This window comes from Loxodonta africana, chromosome 26, assembly GCF_030014295.1.
Source record: "Loxodonta africana isolate mLoxAfr1 chromosome 26, mLoxAfr1.hap2, whole genome shotgun sequence".
Lineage (NCBI taxonomy): Eukaryota > Metazoa > Chordata > Mammalia > Proboscidea > Elephantidae > Loxodonta > Loxodonta africana.
In genome coordinates this window covers 23,534,648-23,559,748 of record NC_087367.1, presented here as the reverse complement: position 1 = coordinate 23,559,748, position 25,101 = coordinate 23,534,648, and the positions used below count along the sequence as shown (strand labels likewise).

The following is a 25,101-nucleotide window of genomic DNA, read 5'->3' as shown; positions in this document are numbered from 1 at the left end:
TTGTCTCCAATGAATTCATATAAGCCCTAGCCTTGCTTCCCTTTTCAAGTCAGCCTTTTGGAGAGGCTCAGTCCCCTGCTGACTCCTTTTGCTTGATTCAAGCAAAATAAAGCTTGATGAAGATAAAGTTTGTCTTTTGCATGTATTCTTACTCAGGAAATGACAAGGACCCTTTGTGTCAGACTGGCAATTGGTAACAGCAGCATAACTCTAATCTTTGCCTGTCTTCACGTGGCTTTATCCTCTGTGTCTCTTCTTCTCTTTTTATAAGGACACAAAAAAAAAAAGAAAAGAAAAAAAACCCAAACTATTGCTGTTGGGTCAATTCCTACTCATAGTGACTCTACAGGACAGAGCAGAACTGCCCCATACGGTTTCCAAGGAGTGGCTGGTGGATTTGAACTGCTGACTTTTTGGTTAGTAGCTGAGCTCTTAACCACCACACTACCAGGACTCCATAAGGACACCAGGTGTATTGAATTAAGGTCTATCCCCTAATTATGACCTTATGTTAACTAATTATATCTGCAAAGACTCTATTTCCAACTACAGTCACATTCATAGGTACTGGGGTGTAGGACTTCAACATATCTTTTGAGGGGAGACAATTTAACTCATAACAAAGGGTGACCACAAAATGTTATGTTAAGAGAGACACAGGAGGTGGGAGTGGAGTAGAGTAAACACTCTCATTTGTTACACTCATGAGAAGGCAGTGGCTCGATTAAGGAACTTGATGAAAACCGACAATATTAAATGATTGTGGCATTCAGATGGCAAAACATACTTCACGTCTCCTGACTCTCTTGAGAATAATAAATTTACAGAATTTAATGAAAAGATAAAGCTGAGCTCTTCATTCACCTAAGCATATTTCATTTGCTTCTTTAAACTCGCATTACTTTTCTCAAATGTGTTCCCGGGCTATTCATCTTTCTTTCCCTGTCAAGGTTTTCTTAAGAGTGGTTTTATCCCTCCATTCCAGAGGTCTGGGATGTTCCCATCTCTTATAAAAAGAGTGAATGAATGGGTAAGAGAATCAAAAAGGCTTCAAAACTAAGAGAAAATAGAAGAATGCACAAATACACTCAGCTGAGAAGCCTTATTTTCCAGGATTTCCCCATGAAGATCTGCATCTCACCTAATTTTAGTCCAAAGGCTTTCTTGCACAGCTCCCTGAACCACCATATTTACCTGATGTCTAAGTGAGCGATTCCTCAGGCATCAGTATCTATGGAATCCCTGACAAGACTCAGCTTGCTAGGTTTCTAGGGAAGTAGGGCTCTGCCTTGGCAGCTGGCGCCTTTCGCACGGCTCTCTGAGCATCCCTTGGATTGACTGTTCTCACATCCACAGGCATTCGTTCCCTTTAACAGGAGCCAGCTCAATTCAGCTCAAGAAATGTTAGCAGTTTTTGTGTGCCATGCCGTGTGTCCTGTGCTGAAGGAAAAGTACTGTAATCCTCAAATTTTAGAAAAGTCTCAAAAGGCTTTATTGTCTTATGCATTTGATGGTAAGGAAATTTTAACAGAAGCTTAAAATGTGAGTTAGTTCTGAGAAGCACACTAAGATAATTAGAACCCTGATGCTGCCTCTTATGATCTACACCATTGACAGTAAAGTCATTGAAGAGACAGATTTTTTTACACCTACTGTTTACTGCATCTTGGTTAGATATATACAGATGTCCACCCACACACTTTTTTTCTCCCTTCTAAAATGCAAGTAGAGCTTAAACACAAAAGGCTGTATTGATGAAAATCTTTGAGAGGCAGAAACATTAAAAATAATTTTGGAGGGATAGCAAAGAATTATAAAAATTGACACCTGGAAAATATGATAAAAGGAAAAAGCAAAAGATAGGGAAGTAGTCCCATGGGAGTGAGATATGCAGTGCCTGTACCACAAGAGTATTTTTCAGTAACCTAGGTGTGTTCGTCAGGGTTCTCAGTCGCAATCAGCAGAATCCACTCTATATACCCATTTGACAGTCTATAAATTATGTTTAGCATAATTTATTAAAATATATATGAGGGTGTTAAAGAGGGCCATAAAATTAGTCTGGGGGGGGGTGTTGACCAAGTGACACCTCCAGAGAGGAGGTGGTAATACCACCCCACAAAGGATAGCACATGTTGAGTAGTAAAGAACACAGCAATGCCTACCATCAGGAACAGTAACCCTAGGATGTCAACCTATCCCATGGCTTGCAGGTGTCACATTGCCAATAGAGAAATGACTTGCACACAGGCGGTGGGTGGAACTACACTTCATTCACACAGAGGAGACAGAGCAAGGTGAGTTTCAATAGTGAGCAGTGGTCTGCCATGGCCAGGAAGTCTCTCCCCAGAGCAGCTGTCACAGGGGTAATGTTCTGCTCATACCATCCTGTGCTAAAGAAGAGAGAGATTTTGTTTTCTCCCTGTTGGGAACAGATATAGAAGTGGGATTGATTGGCCATGTAGCACACACACCTATCTAAGCAGTTTTTGAAAATGTTGACATGTAGTCAGGACAAGAGGGGAAGGATGAGTTGAGAGCCCAGCAGCTGCTGCGGGATGCGTTTTGGGTCAGGGTGCCCCAGTAAAATGGTGTCAGCCCACATTTTTATCCCACCCAAGACACCAGGCTCAGACATCTGGTCCTAAGCACAAGGTTCATTTGTAAGTCACAGGGAAAGGTGGCAGGCTATGCTCAGACTGCTCCCTTCCATGGGGCCTATACAAACCAGGAACAACATCCAAACAATAGGACAGGACTTTTGCAGCAGAAACCCACTGTGGTGCTCAGAGACTCACTGATGCTGAAACCAGAACGCACCCTCTGCCTCCGCAGGCCCCGGAAGCCAGATGCTAGCACCTCCCAGACAGTGGGTTTCATTATGGTGCCTGATTCCTTACAAAACTCATGTCTAAATGAAATGATCACGTAGCAGTGTCTGACCTACACTCTACCTACAAGATAGGCCGGGAGAGCTAGTGTTCTGGTTTCTACCTAGAGAGGCAGGTCTTAAAGGTGGAGAATCCCCCAAACGTTAGAAAAGTAGGGGTGCTGGGTAGCCTGAAAACCTAATAATTTACAATTTTAATGCACTCTTTGGATGCCCAACGTCAACCTTCATCCTATTCCACTTTGAAACTTACCCTAACAACTAATGTTCTCGTGTAACATAACGCAGTTATCCTTCACACAAACAAGAGCATGCCCATCCTTTCTCGTTTTGACAAGGACAACGCATCCATTTCAAGAATAAGTGTCTGGGTGGTTTCCATTCCTCCTCTAGTTCCATTTGATATGCTGTACATTATGGATTAAATTGTGGGGGTGAAACCCTGAAAGTGGGAGGGAGTTAAACAGTTCTCTACCCTTGACCAGTGTGGGAATTTCTGCCCCTCGGGTGGACAATTCTGAGCTGCATTCTACATGACCCTTCAGAGCGACCCACAGGATCAAATCCCAGCTTCTCACAGTGGTGATAAGCTCAGTGACACAGCCTTGCTTGCTTTCCCTCTTTCTCTATTTCACTTCTCCAGTGCCATACCCCCCAAATAAGCTATATGCATGAAAATCCTTGTCTCAGCTCTGGTTTTGGCAGGAACCTAGGTAGACACCTGGGTTCTACACATTCCTTGCCCTGCCCTATTTCCTCCTCAATAGAATTGCCTCCTAGAGTTCCCAAGGAGCACCTGGTGGATTCAAACTGCTGCCCTTTTAGTTAGCAGCCCTAGCACTTAACCATTATGCCATCAGGGTTCAGGGACCCGGAATGACCAGATTATCAATGAATGACCCTTGATGCTCAGCATAGATTACATAGAATATGAGAAGCTAGAAATTTGGGGGCATCCCTATTCCCAGAAAGAGTGGTTGTCTGCAATCAAACTCATAGACCTGTGGATTTCTCCATACCCCTCTCTCACCCTCACTCTGGCAGAGGGCTGTAACATAATGTGGATGCCCAAGATCCCCAAGTACCCCCATATTCCAAATACAGAGCAGATGGCTTTCCAGACAATTCCTGTAAAGAGCTGGCACCCCAAATCCAGACTTCTTGGTACCAGGAAGTTTGTGTATTTCCCCAATAAAAAGGCTCCTTCCATATGCTTGTTCTATAAGAAAGGAGCCCCATGGCAGGAGTGGTGGTGGTGGTGGTTGGTGGTGTGGTTATTGACTGGAATGTGCCAATTTCTCCATGAGATGATGGGGAGACCAGGGAAAGTTGTGGAATATGTCCTACCCTTTGTGCAGTAGATGACAGCACTGAAGGTACCATCTGGCACAAGAGGCTTTGAAGCCTCTAACCCAGCAGATCCCAGAGTCACAGTGATAAAATTTTAATAAGGTTATTAGTGGTGATATCCAATAGGTACTGCTCCCACGTCCACCCCTTGGTCCCTGTATTCTGACTGTGGGAGAAACAGCACCATCTACTGGTCACTGCTTCATAGCACGCACAGCATCCTGTAGGAAGGCACCTCACCCCCTCGGGAGTTATCTCCTGCCAGCACAGTAACTGAGTGTCATTTGGCCATTCCCTGTGCTGTCTGTCAGCCTTCTTTTGAAGTGGTCAGATGAGAAGTCCTATAATGCCGGTCCATTGTCTTGCTCATTTCACTGTAAAATGAACTCTTGGGTCAGAGCACTGTTGCATGGAAATACTTGATAGTGAATAAGGCAATTTGGTAATCCCACGGAAGGTATTATTGGTAATCCAAATCCAGAGTATGGTGAGTATTCTACTGAGAACACATTATTGGCCTCTCTGTACAGGAAGGGTCTCCAATACAGTCCCCCTCCTGGATGTGGTGTCTGAACAGGGCTCAGGGTTGGTCACTGCTGCTGAAAATGTATCAGCCTTGGTAGAAGCAGTCCTTTTTGGGTCACTGCATTCTCTCCATCCCTGTGACTGCAGCCACTAAGTCCACTGAGCAAGTACCACGGGAGCTGGGGAAAGGCACGGGGGCAGACTACCCAACGGGCAAGGTAAGCACTGTGCTTACCCTGCTTACCAGATCATCTGTAGTGAACAATTCCACATGTTTTTCCAGCACATCAAAGATTCTGCTTTGACGTATGGCTCGCATTTGTCTCTCTCCCAACCCCACAGCACCTTGCGACAGAATCGAAGCCTCTTTTCAAATTTACAATCCCTGACAGGGTCAGATGGCCCAATAAGCAAAACGTGGGCTTACTCGTGCTTACCTACTAATCTGTAGTGAAAAATTTCACATGGGTTTCATCACATCATGTGATATTGTTCACAGTGGGTCCAGCGGTACGGTTCTAGCAGGTGCCGGGAAAGCTTGCGGAGCGATCTGTAAACCAGGTTTGAGTTTTTTCTTCCTTAGTGAACTGCTCACTGAGAATTCCCCAGAAAGCCATAGAGGGGCGGGAGAGGTAGAAGAGTGGTGGAGGCACACTGTGAGGATAAGGCGTCCACTGCTCCTGCGCCGTTAGCTGCGCTGGAGCTCAGTGCTGTGCTACCACTTCTACCAGATGATGGCCTGCGCTGGGCTACCCGCACTTGGCCTTTTGACCTGGTGGATCAAATGAACCCCAGTTCATCATGGGCAGTTTAGGTCACATGGTCACCTAGTGTCTCATGGGTAAGCCTTCAGTAGAAAGCCAAAAGTTATTTTCAAAAAGTAGAATAATTATTTGCACAAGAGAGCTTGGCTTTGCTCCAATAGCTGAGGGACTACAGCTGTGCTTCTCCTGCTGGGACTTGGCACAGGCTGCACACAGCACCCAGATCTGCCAGACACTCTGAGCACCACTACATCTCCAGGGCCATAAGGACAAAAACACAGAGCTGCTTCCAGTGGGGCCTGGACCAGCAGGAGAGCCCTCTCTTGCCCAGCCTCTATTAAAAGTATATGAGTCAGAGCAGCAGAGCCTGGCACGACATATGTTGCCTTCAGGCATCAAAGAGTTCCATCAAGCATCTGTGCCCCTTTCTTATTAGCGGTACTAATCTCTGCAGGCCCTACAAAGACAGGGTATTGCTTTTGTTTTACTAATTCAGTAGGACAGGGAGCACCAGGAGTGTGAATTTGGCCCTTCTGATAATACAGGCCTTTACTCCCATTGGTCAGAAAGCCATTGTGGGGATGCTGCAAGTTCCTGAGGGTAGCTATTACAACTAGACGCAGGAACCGGAGAAATTACCTTAAACTTTTCACTGAGAAAAGTGAAGCAATCAGAAGAGAGCCTCCACAGTCTACCACCACCACATCTGCCTACCTTCCAGCAACTGCTCCCACTTCCAGGCTGTTCTCCCACAAAATGTGTATCTGTAATTTTTTTTGGGTAATGGGTATTAGCTCAAATATCACTGCTAAGTAGGGGGATGATGTCACTGTAATGTGGAAATAGGATTGGTTTATAAGTGATTATTTTCCCCTAATATACTGTTTTCCCCTAGTATACCAGATAAGAGCAGATGAACACAAAGAACACCAATGAAATGGGCTGAGTGAGCAAGCTGCAGAATCAGGTACTTTCCTTGTTGCCTGTTCACCATTTCCATGTTGCCTGTTCACCACATATTCTTCCTCTCTGTCCCGTTTGGCCAGTTTCTGTCTTAGAAGTGCTTATTGTACACCTCAGCAGCTTCTACCCTTCGGTATACCCAATTTTACTAAGGTATATTTACCCTTTTTTTTTTTTTTTGTTAGGTGAAGTCCTTTATTTACTGACATATGTATTTATTTTAGGAGAGTAACAGAACTTTTTAACTGTGCTAGTATTTTTATTAAAATTGGTGTTCTTATTAGTGACAGGTTGTAAAGTTGGATAGGTTTTGAGTGGTTTGCCCAACCTTATTTTGGGGCAAATGCTTAAGCACTGGGCTGCTATCTGAAAGCCTGGCGGTTTGAATCTACCAGCTGCTCCTTGAGAGAAATACGTGGCGATCTGCTCTGTAAAGATTACAGCCTTGGAAACCCTATGGGGGCAGTTCTACTCTGTTCTAAAGGGTTGCTATGAGTTGAAATTGACTCCATGGCCATAGGTATCTTACTTGGCTATTAGAAAAACCAAAAACCAAACCCATTGCCATCAAGTTGACTCAAACTGTCTACCTTTTGGTTAGCAGCCAAACTGTTAACCACTGCGTTACCAGGGCCTATTAACAGCATTTAACAGAGCGGATCACTCCCTCCTTGATACCCTTGGTCATTTGCCACATTCTTGGGCTTCTTCCTATCTCACTGGTTGTTCCTTTTCAGTCTCCCATGCAGATTGCTACTCTTCTCCCCACCTCTTAGTGTTGGAGGGCCTTAGGGCTCATCCCTTCTCTCCTACACTCAGTCCCTTAGTGATCCCATCCAGTTTCATGGCACCAATATGCTGACAATTCCTTAATTTAGATCTCCAGATCAGACTTCTTACCTAACTGCAGACTGTATATTCAATATCTACATTTATTTAATGCATATTTCAAAATTAGCTTGTCAAACACTGAGCTCCAGATATCCCTCCCCCCCCAAACCTGCCCCACCTGCAGCCTTTCCCTTCTCAGTTGATGGCAACCCCATCCTTCAGGCGCTCAGCCAAAAACCCAGCAGTTATTCCTGTCTCCTCTCCAACTATCACACCGCACATCAGACACACCAGCAGATCCTGTTGGTTCTACTTTCAAAATGTATCCAGAATCCAGCTGCTTCTTATCACCTCTACTGCTACACCCTGGGGTGAGCAATCATTTTCTCTTGCCTGGATTATTGCAACAAACTGTCACTGGTCTATTACCCTTGCCTCCCTACAATTGATTCACAGTACAGTAGTCACCGTGATTCTATAAAATGTCTGTTAGATTATGCCACCTGCTTAAAACTCTCCAGTGGTTTTGAGTAAACATCAAAGTCCTCATAATAGTCTTCAAGGCCCCAGAAGATGTGACACCCCCCACTCTCACCATTATCCATTACTTCTTTAACCTAATCTCCTCCCATTCTCCCCCTCACTCCAGCTGCATTTGTCTCCCTATTGTTCTTCAAACACATCAGGCACACACCTGCCTTAGGTACTTTGCACTGGCTGTTTCTTCTGCCCAGACCACTTTTTCATCTCCTTTAAACATGCGCTAACATTTCATATTCTCTGGAGATAGGACCAAGACAACAGAGTAGTCAGATGCTTCCTGTGTTCCCTCTTATAACAAAGGCCCCCCCAAACAAGTGAATCTATTATATATCACAATCTAGGAGCCCCAAATATCAAAGTTGAGGAATTGGACTGAGCACCTGGGCTAGGGAGAGACAGTTCAGGAGTGGCGAGGAGTTGCCAGACCTTACCTGGCCAGCACTGACACCCTGTAGGCTGGACCGGCTGGCGTGAGTGGTGAGGCAAGCAGTGGCACTCAGGACAGGTTTTCCATATTGGAAGAGACTGAGTAGCAGAGAGTCTGCTCAAACCTCCAGAATGAGCGAGAAACAGCACTCAATCAGCAAAAGATAAGTACAAGTGTCTAATCTACCGTGTAGATTAAAAAAAAACCCTTTTGGGAAGTACGTCTTTCCCATTTACATGTCCCTTCCCAGCTTTGCTCAGGGTCCTGGTCTGCTTCAGCGATTGCTGCACTCCCTGAGCTGGAAGTAGGACCCATCATGTGCTCTGAGCCATTCTCCATCAGCTGTGGAGATGGAAAAAATTAACAAACAGGAAAAAATAATCTACCAGCTCCCCTATGCTGGGAACTAAGGGCAGACATAGCCCCTTGACCTAGGCACAGGCATAAGGGGTCCACGGACTCTGAATGCCTTTCACCCATGCATAGACCTGTGGGTGCCCATTTCAACAGCATAGGCCTTCATTAACACAGTATAACAGGGTAAATACCTGAAGCCTATTTACGTCTGTATCTGCTATAAGGGAGAGTGGCAGATTCATGACATTTGACACCACTGCGCCCATTAAGCAGAGTCTTCACCTTCCCACATCACGGGCCTGAGGACTGGTGGCTCCACTCCACTCCACTCCAATTGTTGAAGATTTGTTTGCAGAAAACTTCCCTGATATTGTGAAAGATGAGAAGATATCTATCCAAGAAGCTCATTGAACCCCACACAAGGTAGATCCAAAAGAAAGTCACCAAGACATATAATCAAACCTGCCACCCACGACAGGGGTCCAGGAATAAGTGGTCACTCCCAGTCCTTACAACCAACAGTATTAGGTCCCCACAGTCCGGCTGCAAAATCCACCTACCAACGTGCTCTAGGGAACCGGGATATCCCTTCCACCCAGACACTCAGGGACAGCCATCAGCCCCTTGCCTTGATGAGCACATGACCCCCTAATGCAGCCATATATCTGTGCCTACTTCAATCACCCCTTCCCATCTAGGACCGTAGATCACACACTCAGTTACCGATGACCTGGACACCTGAACTGAATCCACAGAAGGAAAGTAAATGGACTCCTGGGCTCAGATACCCAGTAACAGCTCTAGCCACCTGGAGGCAGGATGTGAGAGCTTCAAAGATGCCAATAATCAAACTTGCTCACATGACCAGCCTCTTTGGGCATATCAAAACAAAATTAAACAAGAAGCTAGGACACAGTAAGCAAACATAAGATAAATAAATATAATAACTTATTGATGGCTTGGAGACAACAGTCAATACCAAATCACATACAGAGGCAGGCCATGATGGCTCCAATGAGCCACCAAAACAAAGAATCAAGAAACCTTCCAGAGGAAGATAACTTCTTGGTATTACTGGAGGTAGAGTTCAAAAGACTACTATACACAACTCCTCAAGAGATCAGGAAGGAGATGAGGCAATACACAGAACAAGCCAAGAAACACACAAAGCAATAAAGGAACTTAAGAAGGTTATACAAGAGCATAATGACAAATTTAACAGGCTGCAAGAATCTATAGAGACAGCGAACAGAAATCCAAAGATTAACAATAAAATTTCAGAATTAGACAACTTAATAGAAAGTCATAGGAGCAGAATTGAGGCAATGGAAGTCAGAATTAGTGAGATTGAAGATAAAGCACTTGACACCAACTTATTTGAGGAAAATCAGATAAAAGAATTAAAAAAAAAAAAGAAGAAACCTTAAGAATTATGAGGGACGAGGAATAACCTATGAGTGATTGGAGTACCAGAACAGGGGAGATAACAGAGGATACAGAGAGAATTGTGGAAGATTTGTTGGCAGAAAACTTCCCTGATACTGTGAAAGATGAAAAGATGTCTATCCAAAAAGCTCATTGAACCCCACACAAGGAAGATCTCAAAAGAAAGTCACCAAGACATATTATAATCAAACTTACCAAAACCAAAGATAAAGAGAGAATTTTAAGAGCAGCTAGGGATAAACAAAAAGTCACCTACAAAGGACAGTCAATAAGACTAAGCTCTGACTATTCAGCAGAAACCATGCTAGCAAGAAGGCAATGGGATGGCATATACAAAGCCTTGAAGGAAAAAAAAATTGCCAGCCAAGAACTACATATCCACCAAAACTGTCTCTCAAACATGATGTCAAAATTAGGGCATTTCCAGATAAACAGAAGTTTAGGGAATTTGTAAAAACCAAACCAAAATTACAAGAAATACTAAAGGGAGTCCTCTGATTAGAAAATCAATAACATGAGATAACAATCCAGAACTAGAACACAGGACAGAGCAACCAGATATCAACCCAGATAGGGAAGTTACAAAAATAAATCAAAGTTAAGACACTGAAAATAGGGAAACAGAGATGTCAATATGTAAAAGATGACAACAGTAAAACAAAAAAGAGGGACTAAAAAACATAGTCATAGATCTTTCATCTGGAGAGAAAGTCAAGGCAATATAGAAACTTAAGCTTAGAAAAATAGGGGAAAATATTAAGGTAACCACAAAGGAAATAAAAATCCTACACATCAAAATAAAAAACAAGAAAAACATATAAAGATTCAGGAAATACAAAAGCAACAACAATGAAGAGAAAATACATAAACAAAAATGACTCAGCACAGAAAATTAAGTGAAACAAAGAAACTGTCAACAACACAAAAAAATAGCCATCAAAATGACAGCACTAAACTCATAAAAAAAAAAAAAAAATTTTTTTTATGCTGAATGTTAATGGAGAAAATGCACCAATAAAGAGACAGAGAGTGGCAGAATGGATAAAAAAAAACATGATCCGTCTATATGCTACCTACAAGAGACAGACCTTAGACTTAAAGACACAAACAAACTAAAACACAAAGGATGGAAAAAAATATATCAAGTAAACAGCAATCAAAAAAGAGCAGGAGTGGCAATATTAATCTCTGACAAAATAGACTTTAAAGCAAAACCCACCACAAAGGATAAGGAAGGACACTATATTATCACTAAAGGGTCAATACACTAGGAGGACATAACCATAATAAATATTTATACATCCAACGACAGGGCTCCAAAATACATAAAACAAACTCTAACATCATTGAAAAGAGAAATAGCGCCACAATAATAGTAGGAGATTTTAACACACCATTTTCTGTGAAGGACAGAACATCCAGAAAGAAGCTCAGTAAAGGCACAGAAGATCTAAATGAAACAATCAACCTGCTTGATCTCACAGACATACACAGACCACTCCATCCAACCACAGCCAAGAATACTTTCTTTTCCAACGCACATGGAACATTCTTCAGAATAGACCACATATTAGGCCACAGAGCAACCCTTAGCAAAATCCAAAACACTGAAATATTACAAAGCATCTTTTCTGACCATAAAGCCACAAAAGTAGAAATCAATAACAGACGAAGGAAAAATAAATCGAACACATGGAAACTGAAAAACACCTTGCTCAAAAACTACTAAGTTACAGAAAAAATTAAGGATGGAATAAAGAAATTCACAGACTCAAATGAGAATGAAAACACTTTCTACCAGAACCTTTCGGATACAGCAAAAGCAGTGCTCAGAGGTCGGTTTACAGAAATAAATGCACACATCCAAAAAGAAGGGCCAAAATCAAAACATTGACTTGAACAAGTAGAAAGAGAGCAGCAAAAGAAGCCCTCAGCCACCAGAAGAAAGCAAATAATAAAAATCAGAGCAGAATGAAATGAAATAGAAAAACAATTGAAAGAGTTAAGAAGACCAAAAGCTAGTTCTTGGAAAAGACCAAAAAAATCGATAAACCACTGGCCAAACTGACAAAAGAAAAACAGGAGAGGAAGCAAATAACCTGAATAAGAAATGAGTTGGGCGATATCACAACAGACCCAACTGAAATTAAAAGAATCATAACAGAATACTATGAAAAATTGTACTCTAACAAATTTGAAAACCTAGAGGAAATGGACAAATTTCTAGAAACACACTATCTACACCTAAAGTAACACAGACAGAAGTGGAAAACCTAAATACACCCATAACAAGAGATTGAAAAGGTAATTAAAAAAACTCTCAACAAAAAAAAAGCCCTGGTCCTGACAGCTTCATTGGGGAATTCTACCAAACTTTCAGAGAAGAGTTAACACCACTACTACTAAAGGTATTTCAGAGCATAGAAAACGATGGAATACTCCCAAACTTGTTCTATGAAGCCAGCATATCCCTGATACCCAAATCAGGTAAAGACACCACAAAAAAAGAAAATTACAGACCAATATCCCTCATGAACATTGATGCAAAAATCCTCAACAAAATTCTAGTCAATAGAATTCAACAACATATCAAAAAAAATAATTCACCACGACAAAGTAGGAGTCATACCAGGAATGCAGGGATGGTTCAACATTAGAAAAACAATCAATATAATCCATCACATAAATAAAACAAAAGACAAGAACCACATGATCTTATCAATTGATGCAGAAAAGGCACTTGACAAGGTCCAACACCCATTCACGATAAAAACCCTCAGCAATATAGAAATAGAAGGGAAATTCCTCAACATAATAAAGGCATTTATACAAAGCCAACAGCTAACATCATCCTAAATGGAGAGAGTCTGAAAGCATTCCCTTTGAGAACAAGAACCAGACAAGGATGCCCTTTATCACCACTCTTATTCAACATTGTGCTGGAGGTCCTAGCCAGAGCAGTTAGGCTAGAAAAAAGAAATAAAGGGCATCCAAATTGGTAAGGAAGAAGTAAAAGTATCTCTATTTGCAGATGAAACTATCTTACACACAGAAAACCCCAAAGAATCCACAAGAAAACTACTGGAACTCACAAAAAATTTCAGCAAAATATCAGGATTCACGATAAACATACAAAAACATACACCAACAAAGGGAACTTCGAAAGAAAATTCACCAAATCAATACCATTTACAATAAAAATAGCCCCCAAGAAAATAAAATACTTAGGAATAAATCTAACCAGAGACGTAAAAGACTTACACAAAGAAAACTACTGCAAGAAACCAAAAGAGACCTACATAAATGGAAAAATGTACCTTGCTCATGGATAGGAAGACTCAATATTGTGCAAATGTCAATTCTACCCAAAGCGATCTACAGATACAATGCAATCTCAAATGCAAATTCCAATGACATTTTTTACTGAGATGAAGAAACAAATCACCAACTTTAAATGGAAAGGGAAGAGGCCCCAGATAAACAAAGCATCAGTGAAGAAGAACAAAGTGGGAGGCCTTACGCTGCTTGATTTTAGAACCTATTATACCACCGCGGTAGTCAAAGCAGCCTGGTACCTGTACAATAACAGATACATAGACAAATGGAATAGAATTGAGAATCCAGATGTAAAGTCATCCATCTGTGAGCAGCTGATATTTGACAAAGGCCCAAAGTCTGTTAAATGGGGAAAGGACAGTCTCTTCAACAAATGGTGCTGGCATAACTGGACATCCATCTGCAAAAAAATGAAACAAGACCCATGCCTCACACCATACACAAAAACTAAGTCAAAATGGATCAAAGACCTAAATATAAAATCTGAAACAATAAAGATCATGGAAGAAAAAATAAGGACAATGCTAGGAGTTCTAATACATGGCGATAACAGAATACAAAACATAACTAACAACATACAAACACCAGAAGAGAAACTAGATAACTGGGAGCTCCTAAAAATCAAACACTTATGCTCATCCAAAGACTTCTTCACTAAAAGAGTAAAAAGACAATCTACAGACTGGGAAAAAATTTTTTGCTATGACATACCCAATCAGGTTCTAACCTCTAAAATCTACAAAATACTGCAAAACTTCAACCACAAAAAAAGACAAATAAACCAATTTAAAAAATGGGCAAAGGATATGAACAGTAACTTTACCAAAGAAGACATTCAGGTGGCTAACAGACACATGAAGAAATGCTCCAGATCATTAGCTATTAGAGAAATGCAAATCAAAACTGCAATGATACCATCTCATACAAACAAGGCTGGTATTAATCCAAAAAACACAAAATAATAAATGTTGGAGAGGCTGTGGAGAGACTGGAACACTTATACACTGCTGTTGGGAGTGCAAAATGGTACCACCACTTTTTTGGAAATTGATTTAGTGCTTCCTTAAAAAGCTAGAAATAGAAGTACCATAGGATCCAGCAATCCCACTCCTTAGAATTTATCCTAGAGAAATAACAGCTGTCACATGAATAGATACATGCACACCCATGTTCATTGCAGCACTGTTCTCAGTAACTAAAAGATGGAAACAACCTAGGTGCCCATCAACGGACGGATGGATAAGCAAATTATGGTATATTCCCACAATGGAATAGTACACGGTGATAAAGAATAACGATGAATCAGCGAAATATCGCATAATATGGATGAATCTGGAAGACATTATGCTGAGTGAAATTAGTCAGTCACGAAAGGACAAATAGTGTATGAGACCACTATTATAAGAACTCAAGAAAAGGTTTAAACACAGAAGAACACATTCTTTGATGGTTACGAGGGTGGGGAGGGAGGGAGAGGGAATCTCACTAACTAGATAGTAGACAAGAATTATCTTGGGTGAAGGGAAAGACAATGCACGATACAGGTGAAGTTAGGACCACTGGAATAAACCAAAAGCTATGGAGGTTTCCTGAACACAACCAAACATTTCCAGGGACAGCGTAGCAGGGGCAGGGGTCTGGGGACCATGGTTTATGGGGATATCTGGGTCAACTGGCATAGCAAAGTTTATTAAGAAAATGTTCTGCGTCCCACTTTGATGAGTGGCATCTGGGTTCTTTAAAGGTAGCGAGTAGCCATCTAAGATACATCAATTGGTCCCAACCCATTTGAAGCAAAGGAGAATGAAGAACACCAAAGACACAAGGAAAATATTAGCCCAAGAGACAAAAGGGGCCCACATAAACCAGAGACTCCATCAGCCTGCGACCAAAAGAACTAGATGGTACCCAGCTATCACCAATGACTGCCCTGACAGGGAACACAACAGAGAGTCCCTGATGAAGCAGGAGAAAAGTGGGTACAGAACTCAAATTCTAGTGAAAAAACCAGACTCGATGGTGTGACTGAGACTGGAGGAACCCCTGAAGACATGGCCCCTGGACTCTCTGTTAGCCCAGAACTAAAACCATTCCTGGGGCCAACTCTGTAGACAAAGAATAGACTGGACTGTAAGACATAAAATGATACTTCTGAAGAGTGTGCTTCTTAGTTCAAGTAGATACACAAGACTAGATGGGCAGCTCCTGTTCGAAGGCGAGATGAGAACGCAGAAGGGGATAGGAGCCGGTTGAATGGACAGAGGAAATCCAGGGTGGAAAGGAGGAATGTGCAGTCACATTGTGGGCATAGCAGCTAGGGTCCCATAACAATTTGTGTATAAATTTTTATATAGGAAACTAACTTGAGCTGTAGACTTTCACCTAAACACACACACACACACAAAAGTTTTAAAAAGTGAAAAAAAAAAATCATATTCTCAGCGAGGCCTGGCTTATTTAAAGATGTAAAACACTATGTCCCCATCCTCCTGTACTTCCCAGCCACTTTATTCTGCCCCTCAACCCCATAGTTATCACCTTCTAACCTACCAAATTACCTCTTACGTCTATTGTTTCTTATCTGTCCACCCCGTAGAAAGTTCTATGAGGGCAGGGATCTTTGTTTGGTTCACCGATGTGCCCCAAGTGCCTAGAACAGTGCCTTGACACACAGCAGGCGTATAATAAATATTTGTATGAATTAAAAGCGATAGGTTCAGGGTCTTACTGGGTTTACTGTGAGGTGGGCTTAGGTAAAAAATCCACTTATCACCCAAACCCCACTGGCTCCACATTGACCGGTCTCATGGGCTGCAGTGGCACCCAGGATTCCCTGGGATTAGGGTTGGCTTAGACTCACTGCCAACCAGTAGTTTATCTTTTCTCTGGTATTTTAGTGCTACTTCTTAGTCTCTCTCTCGGGGATCCTATAGCCCCTACTGTTATTGCAAAGGGCTTCCCTACTGAGCATTGACTGACGTACTTTACTTACTGTTATTAGTATAGTAATAGGGCTTCCCTACTGAGCCCACAGCAATAGCAGTGTCCTACCTGTATCTCCCCCCACGTGTCTGTCAGTTTGTCGTACTGTGGGGACTTGTGTGTTGCTGTGATGCTGGAAGCTATGCCACGGGTCTTCAGATACCAGCAGGGTCACCCATGGAGGACAGGTTTCAGCTGAGCTTCCAGACTAAGACAGACCAGGAAGAAGGACCCAGCAGTCTACTTCTGAAAAGCATTAGCCAGTGAAAACCTTATGAATAGCAGCAGAACATTGTCTGATATAGTGCTGGAAGATGAGCCCCCCGGGTTGGAAGGCACTCAAAAGATGACTGGGGAAGAGCTGCCTCCTCAAAGTAGAGTTGACCTTAATGACGTGGATGGAGTAAAGCTTTCAGGACCTTCATTTGCTGATGTGGCACGACTCAAAATGAGAAGAAACAGCTGCAAACATCCACTAATAATCGGAACCTGGATTGTACGAAGTATGAATCTAGGAAAATTGGAAATTGTCAAAAATGAAATGGAACACATAAATGTTGATATCCTAGGCATTAGTAAGCTGAAATGGACTGGTATTGGCCATTTTGAATCAGACAATCATATAGTCTACTATGGTGGGAATGACAACTCGAAGAGGAATGGTGTTGCATTCATCGTCAAAAAGAATGTTTCAAGATCTATCCTGAAGTACAGCACTATCAGTGATAGGATAATATACATATGCCTACAAGGGAGACCAGTTAATACGCCTATTACTCAAATTTACGCACCAACCACTAGGGCCAAAGATGAAGAAACAGAAGATTTTTATCAGCTGCTGCAGTCTGAAATTGATTGAACGTGCAATCAAGATGCATTGATAATTACTGGCAATTGGAATGCAAAAGTTAGAAACAAACAGGAAGGATCAGTAGTTGGAAAATATGGCCTTGGTGATAGAAACAATGCCGGAGATCGAATGATAGAATTTTGCAAGACCAATGACATCTTCATTGCAAATACCTTCTTTCAACAACATAAACGGCGACTATACACATGGACCTCGCAGGATGGAACACACAGAAATCAAATTGACTACATCTGTGGAAAGAGACAATGGAAAAGCTCAATATCATCAGTCAGAACAAGGCCAGAGGCTGACTGTGGAACAGACCATCAATTGCTCATATGCAAGTTCAAGCTGAAACTGAAGAAAATCAGAGCAAGTCCATGAGAGCCAAAATATGACCTTGAGTATATCCCACCTGAATTTAGAGATCATCTCAAGAATAGATTTGATGCATTGAACACTAGTGACCGAAGACCAGATGAGTTGTGGAATGACATCAAGGACATCATCCATGAAGAAAGCAAGAGGTCACTGAAAAGACAGGAAAGAAAGAAAAGACCAAGGTGGATGTCAGAGGAGACTCTGAAACTTGCTCTTGAGGGACAAGCAGCTAAAGCAAAAGAAGAATTCATGAAGTAAAAGAACTGAAGATTTCAAAGGGCTTCTCGAGAAGGCAAAATAAAGTATTCTAATGACATTTTTTTTTTTTTTTTAATGACATGTGCAAAGAGCTGGAGATGGAAAACCAAAAGGGAAGAACATGCTCGGCGTTTCTCAAGCTGAAAGAACTGAAGAAAAAATTCAAGCCTCGAGTTGCAATAGTGAAGGATTCCGTGGGGAAAATATTAAATGATGCAGGAAGCATCAAAAGAAGATGGAAGGAATACACAGTCATTTTACCAAAAAGAATTAGTCGATATTCAACCATTTGAAGAGGTGGCATATGATCAGGAACCGATGGTACTGAAGGAATTGATGGAATATCACTTGAGATGTTTCAACAAACAGATCCAGCGCTGGAGGTGCTCAATCGTCTATGCCAAGAAATATGGAAGACAGCTTCCTGGCCAACTGATTGGAAGAGATCCATATTTATGCCTATTCCCAAGACAGGTGATCCAACCGAATGTGGAAATTATAGAACAATATTATTAATATCACACGCAAGCAAAATTCTGCTGAAGATCATTCAAAAACGGCTGCAGCAGTGTATGGACAGGGAACTGCCAGAAATTCAGGCCAGTTTCAGAAGAGGACGTGGAACCAGGGATATCATTGCTGATGTCAGATGGATCCTGGCTGAAAACAGAGAATACCAGAAGGATGTTTACTTGTGTTTTATTGATTATGCAAAGGCATTTGACTGTGTGGATCATAACAAACTATGGATAACACTGCGAAGAATGGGAATTCCGGAACACTTAAATGTGCTCATGAGGAACCTTTACATAGATCAAGAGGGAGTTGTTCGTGCAGAACAAGTGGATACTGATTGGTTTAAAGTCAGGAAAGGTGTGTGTCAGGGTTGTATTCTTTCACCACACGTATTCAACCTGTATGCTAAACAAATAATCCGAGAAGCTGAAATATATAAAGAAGAACGGGGCATCGAGATTGGAGGAAGACTCATTAACAACCTGCATTATGCAGATGACACAACCTTGTTTGCTGAAAGTGAAGAGGACTTGAAGCACTTGCTAATGAAGATCAAAGACCACGGCCTTCAGTATGGATTACACCTCAACATAAAGAAAACAAAAATCCTCACAACTGGACCAATGAGCAACATCATGATAAACAGAGAAAAGACTGAACTTGTCAAGGATTTCATTTTACTTGGATCCACAATCAACAGCCATGGAAGCAGCAGTCAAGAAATCAAAAGACGCATTGCACTGGGCAAATCAGCTGCAAAGGACCTCTTCAAAGTGTTGAAGAACAAAGATGTCACCCTGAAGTCTAAGGTGCACCTGACCCAAGCCATGGTATTTTCAATTGCATCATATGCATCTGAAAGCTGGACAATGAATAAGGAAGACCGAAGAAGAGTTGACGGCTTTGAATTGTGGTGTTGGCAAAGAATATTGAATATCCCATGGACTGTCAAAGGAACGAACAAATGTGTCTTAGAAGAAGTACAACCAGAATGCTCCTTAGAAGCAAGGACGGCGAGACTGCGTCTTACATACTTTGGACACGTTGTCAGGAGGGATCAGTCCCTGGAGAAGGACATCATGCTTGGCAGAGTAGAGGGTCAGCAGAAAAGAGGAAGACCATCAACGAGGTGGATTGACACAGTGGCTGCAACAATGAGCTCAAGCATAACAATTGTAAGGATGGCACAGGACTGGGCAGTGTTTCGTTCTGTTGTGCATAGGGTCGCTATGAGTCGGAACCAACTAGATGGCACCTAATAACAACCTGTATCTCCACCCCATAGACTCCAGCCACTCAGAGCTGGCCCTCCTGCTCCACCAATACGTTTCTCAATGATGTGGTGAAGACAATGTCCTTTGGGCCTTTGACAGGGACATAGTTAGAGGGTGAATCAGCCATCATAAGTCCATTCCAATACTGCTACCTCCCTAAGTCTTTGGATTTCTTCCCCTCTATTTTATCTACAAACTTCCGGGACTTCAACTTTATTTAGTGTGAGCCCCCATTGAGTGGAGGTTTCAGTTAACTGCCTCATCAAACTATTAGAACCTTTCCCAGCTGTTCGTCCTACTTCTGTACGGGGTCGAGTAGTTCACACCCCCTCCTCACCAAACTAATGTCCACCTGGAACCTGGGAATGTGACCTTATTTTGAAATGGGGTCTTTACGGAGGTAATTAGTTAAGGTGAGGTCATAGTTGTGTAGGTGGGCCTTAAGTCGACTATGAGTAGTGTCCTTATAAGGAGAGATACGGACAGAGACACACAAGGAGAACACCACGTGATGGTGGAGGCAGGGATTGGAGGGATGCATCTACAAACCAAGGAATGCCAAGGACTGGTAGCAACACCAGAAGAAAAAGACATGAAACACGTTCTCTTTTAGAATCTTTGGAGACAGCACAGCCCTACTGACACCTTGATTTTGGACTGCTAGCTTCCAGAGCTGTGAGAAAATAAATTTTTGTTTTAAGCCATTTGCTTGTGGTAATTTGTTACAGTAGCCCTAGGTAATACATAAATTAAATCCAGAACCGTTGCTAAGTGTACCCGTGTCAATGAGTCCAGTTTGACTGAAAATCCTATTTGTCTCTCTCTAGTGTGACAGAATCCATTCTCTCATATTCTTTAGCATTATGTCACATACATTAGCAATGTTTGGAATTCTTCTAATTTGCCAGCCCTTTTCTCCCCAGCTCCGAGGCCTGCTAGGTTGACGTTAGTTATGTTCCTAGAAGCAGTAAGAGGTAGCAGGGAGAGGGCATGAGGAAAACTGGTCACCACTTGGAAGGTAATGCTAGCTTAACCTCAGGGTCTTCAAGTCACACAACAGGCTCAGCAGCAAGGGAGCAGGAGCTGCTTCTGCTGGCCAAGGAGGCTCAGTGGGGTCTGAGGTGTTCTGTGTCATCTGAATGAATCCTTCCCTGTGTCTCCAAGAATTTGCACCTAGGAGACCTGTTAGGCTGTAATTTCAACTGATAGGATTCATCATCTGTCTCAGTAACCTAGAGCTGCCATACTAAAATACCACAAAGTGGGTGGCTCTAAAGAACAGAAATTTATTTTCTCACAGTTCTGATGGTTAGAAGTTCTAATCGGTCTTGGCCATGTGGGTCCTTTCCTGGGTCTCTTAGTTTCTGGTTGCTGCCAGCAATCTTTGGCTCCTTATAGAAGTAGTTGCCTCCTTCATCCCGTGGTATCCGTCGTCTTCTTGTCTGTGACTCTGGTTCAGTGTCTGTTCTCTCCTATTATAAGCCACCACTCAGAAGGGAGTAAGATTAGGACCGACCCTACTCCAGTATGTGGTTGTCGTGTGCCATTGAGTCGATTACTTTAGCCAATAAAAAAAAGAAAAACGCTATTTTCAAACAAGGCCACACTCCTAAGTACAGGGGTTAGGACTTCAGCATGTCTTTTGGAGGGACATAATTCAATCTGTAACAGCATCCTATAGGATCAAACTGCGAGTCTGCTTTTCAGCTACCTCAGTCCTGTGGCTACCAGAGGTGAGAGGTTCTCTTAGAATAGTCGTAATTCCGGCCACCTCCTACCATGCCTTAAACCAAGGCTTTGCAACTTTGGCACTGGTGACTTTTTGGGATAGATAATTCTTTGTTTTGAGGGGCTTTAGCAGTGTGATGGTTGTTATGTAGCAACTTGGCTAGGCTATGATTTTCAGTGGTTTGGCAGACACTATGTACTCATTTTCCATTTTGTGATCTGATGTGAGCAGCCAATCAGGTGGAAGAGGAGTTTCCTTGGGGGGTGTGGCTCACACCCATGATACAAATGTCCTGGCCAAGCTCTCTCTCTCTTGATCCTGCATTTGTCTTGTCATCCTCTAACCTCCAGTTCCTGGGATGTAAGAAACCTTCAGCCTGCTGCCTGACCTGCAGATTTTGGGTTTGTCAACCCCTTCAACCATGTACGTCAGAACAAACCTCCAGCCTGCCACCTGACCCACGGATTTGGGACTTGCCAGCCTCCATAATTGTGTGAGCTATTTCCTTGAAATAAATCTCTCTCTACATATGATACCAGTAGCATCTCCCCAAGTTTTGACAACCAAAAATATCTGAAGACATTGCCAAATGTCCCCTGGGAAGCAAAATCACCTCCAGTTGAGAACCACTGCCTTAACCCAAGAAATTAGGAACCTTGCTCTTTTTCGTTAAGCTGTCAAGTTCTGTAAAGCAGATGGCCTACACCATAGTGCCTGTATTCTTCAGGTTCTTGATATTTTCTATAGCAGTAGGGAAGCACAAGGGTAATGAATTGTTTCATCATTGCTGTAAGCTTCCTCTAATACTAGCTGCATCCTCTCCACCTTTAGCTCAGCCAGGTCAGACAACCAATATCACATTCACATTTTTAAGAGTCTGTGGTCTTTACCCCTTCAGAGTATCACAGGTACAGGGGTATCAATCTCTGACTCAGAGTTCTAGTTGGCTTCTACTTTGGGCAGATGGGACTCACAAGGTGAGAAATTTTAGGAAGGCTGTTCAAGTGATACTAAAGCAGTTTAAAAGGTGAGTCACTATATCAGGCTATTAAAAAAATAAACTAAATTCGAAGATATATTTTCACCAGCTTGCTGTTTCTTCTTCTCAAGTAGTGAACACTACTTTAATTCCCATAAGAGTGAGACTATGATTTAGTAATGTTCTTAGAAAATAAGGAGACTTTATTTTCCATCACGTTGAAGGATATTGGCTTAATTCATATTGTTATTATTCCCACTGATGTTGTATATACATGGGACATAAAAAATGTATTGCAAGTAAAAACTATTTTCATTCCAATGGAGAACATCATCATAGGTTTAAAAAATCTAGTTTAATATCAAAAGAATTTATACACAAAGGTTCCTACTTTTCTAAAAAATTGGTAGTTAAAAGATTATAACCAACCTTGTGTTGACTGTAATACATTTTATGTGAACTCATGAAAGCTTTTGCTTTAAAGTTGAAGCTTCTGCTCAGAAACAATGCACAGCAGAATGGATCTTTTTACACTCTGACAAAAAACTTCAGTCTTTTAGCTTAAATATTCATTACCTGCTCTTTGTCAGAAACATCAATTCCTTTGGATTATAAAGGAGAAATTGTCTTACTAAGAACCTGTGTCCAGCAACCACACTTCCTGCCTTTATAAAGGAAATTTCTTTACTTGGAACTCTGGCACTGTGGGGAATCCTAGAGACAACATCTTCTACTGCACTACAGCTAAGACATATGGACTTGAACCTGGTCTACAGTAGTGAGACTGCTATAATCCAGAAGAGTGTGACTTCCTATATTTAGATATAAATGCGTCTGTTTTTCCAAGGCTAACTTTGTAGCATTCCACTGGCACCAAAGAGCCAAATGGTGACATTTTGTCTAAGCCCTCCTGGTTACTGGCTTGAATTGAAGAAGACACCGTCTCTGATGTGCCATTTTTTCCCTCAGGATTTAAGCACTTTTTAATTCCAGGTTCGTCGGGGTGGCTGCTCTTAGAATTCAAACGGATGCCGCTCTCTTCACAATCTTTAAGGCGCCTGTGGTGATCTTCGCTGAGTAACAAAACAACAGCTCCATCAATGCGAAGCACTCTGTGACAAAAAACAATAATTAGTATTTCTTTTTAGATAACCAACAATCACACTTGAAATACTTGGTATGTTTTAAATTTGAAATTTAATTTTATCTATTTAAATACAAGAATTCTGCTAATTAGGTAGCATCTTCCATAATGTATATTCATTATAGTAATTATGGAATCAATAGCACAAATCTGCCTTAATTATCTATTTTTACTCTACTTAAATGGCAAGCCTCAAAGTAATTTGTAGTCACATCCTACAAATGATTATACAAAGAATCCTAAAGAATGTATCGCTTTTTAAAGACAGTAAGTAAGCTGATGCAGAAGAAAGTCACCAGGAAAGAGTCAGGCCATGAATGAACAAAGGAATGGCAAAAGGGAAGACGAGAGAAGGAAGGGAAGACCTTGAAATGTCAGCTTTTTGAGGAGAATTCACTCACTCAATCATTCAGCCAGTCTGTATAGCACTTACATGGAAAAGTGATGAATAACATGCAGTCCTGTGAGTTGCTTAAAGATTACACAGCAGTGGGAGAGAGAGGCAAGAAAAGAGTTAAAGAGTGTGAAAAATGCCATAATCAAGCAAGTCTGAGGTTCTTGGGAACACAATAGATGGGACCCAAACCCAGGCACAGGGGAGTGGGGAAGATTTCCTGGAGGACACGACGCCTAAACTATGAGTTCAAGGACAAGCAGGAGCTAGCCAGGCAAAGTGAGTGCTGGGGCTGGAGCAGGCAGAGGACACAGCAAAGGTGGGAAGAAGTGAAGAGAAGGAGGCACTCATCAGTTCAGCATGGGGATCACAGAAGGTGCTTCGGGGAGGACAGAGGAAAAGGAATTCAGGTGGAATGTGCTGAGGTACTTAAGGAACACTCAAGTGTGGATTCCAAGAGACAGCCTGCAGGTAATAAGGCCAGGGTTGGAGACAGACATAAAGAATTTTCAATATGAAATGGGAGATAAAGCCATAATGAGATCATCTGGGGTGACAGCCAAAGTGAGAAGAGAAAAAGGGTCAAAAAGCAGAAACTTAACATTTAAGGAGGGATAGAGGAGAAGTGCGACAGATATCCTGAGAGAAAATCTGGGCAATAGTGATGTCTTGGAAGTCAAAGGAATAAAGTGTCAAGAAGGAAATGGTCTCAGTAGGGTAAGATGCTGTAGCACTAACAAGTGACCACAAGGTAAGTCAACCTGGGACAGCAATCTCAGTTGAGGGCAGGCATAGATGCCAGTATGTGGAGGGGGTACTGGAAGGTCAGGAAGCAGAAATGTCAGGTGTAGATTATTCTTTCAAGAATATCAGTGTACAGGTAAGAAAACAGCGTGGCAGCGAGAGGATCAAGAGTTACAGGGAATCTTGTCAGGCTCAAGAAAGATCTCAGAAGCTTCTCGTCAATTAATTCATCAACAAATCTAGAAAGTTCTATCTTCAAACTATGTCACAAATTCATCTACTTCTTCCCATCCTCATATTTTGCCTGGACTATTGCAACAATTTCCTGACAGTTCGTTTCCATTCTTGTTATTCTTCCCACTCTCTTCCTTCTCAGTTTCTACCCCAAACCTAAAATATAAATCCCTGCTAACTCTTC

At 42.0% G+C, this 25,101-nt stretch overlaps 1 protein-coding gene across 3 annotated transcripts in view; it reads right to left on the bottom strand.

Moving 5' to 3' along the window:
• Positions 1 to 18,424: 18,424 nt before the first annotated feature.
• The window catches only part of THUMPD2 (THUMP domain containing 2), a 69,221-nt gene continuing 62,544 nt past the window's right edge, over positions 18,425 to 25,101 (bottom strand). Inside the window, exon 10 of one of the 3 annotated variants that reach the window (XM_023555306.2) lies at positions 18,425 to 23,513. In XM_023555306.2, coding sequence (XP_023411074.1) covers positions 23,189 to 23,513 — 325 coding nt within the window. In that variant the 3' untranslated portion in view covers positions 18,425 to 23,188. The remainder of the gene's footprint in view (positions 23,514 to 25,101) is intronic. The other 2 variants (XM_003416119.4, XM_023555307.2) reach the window with 2 other exon arrangements.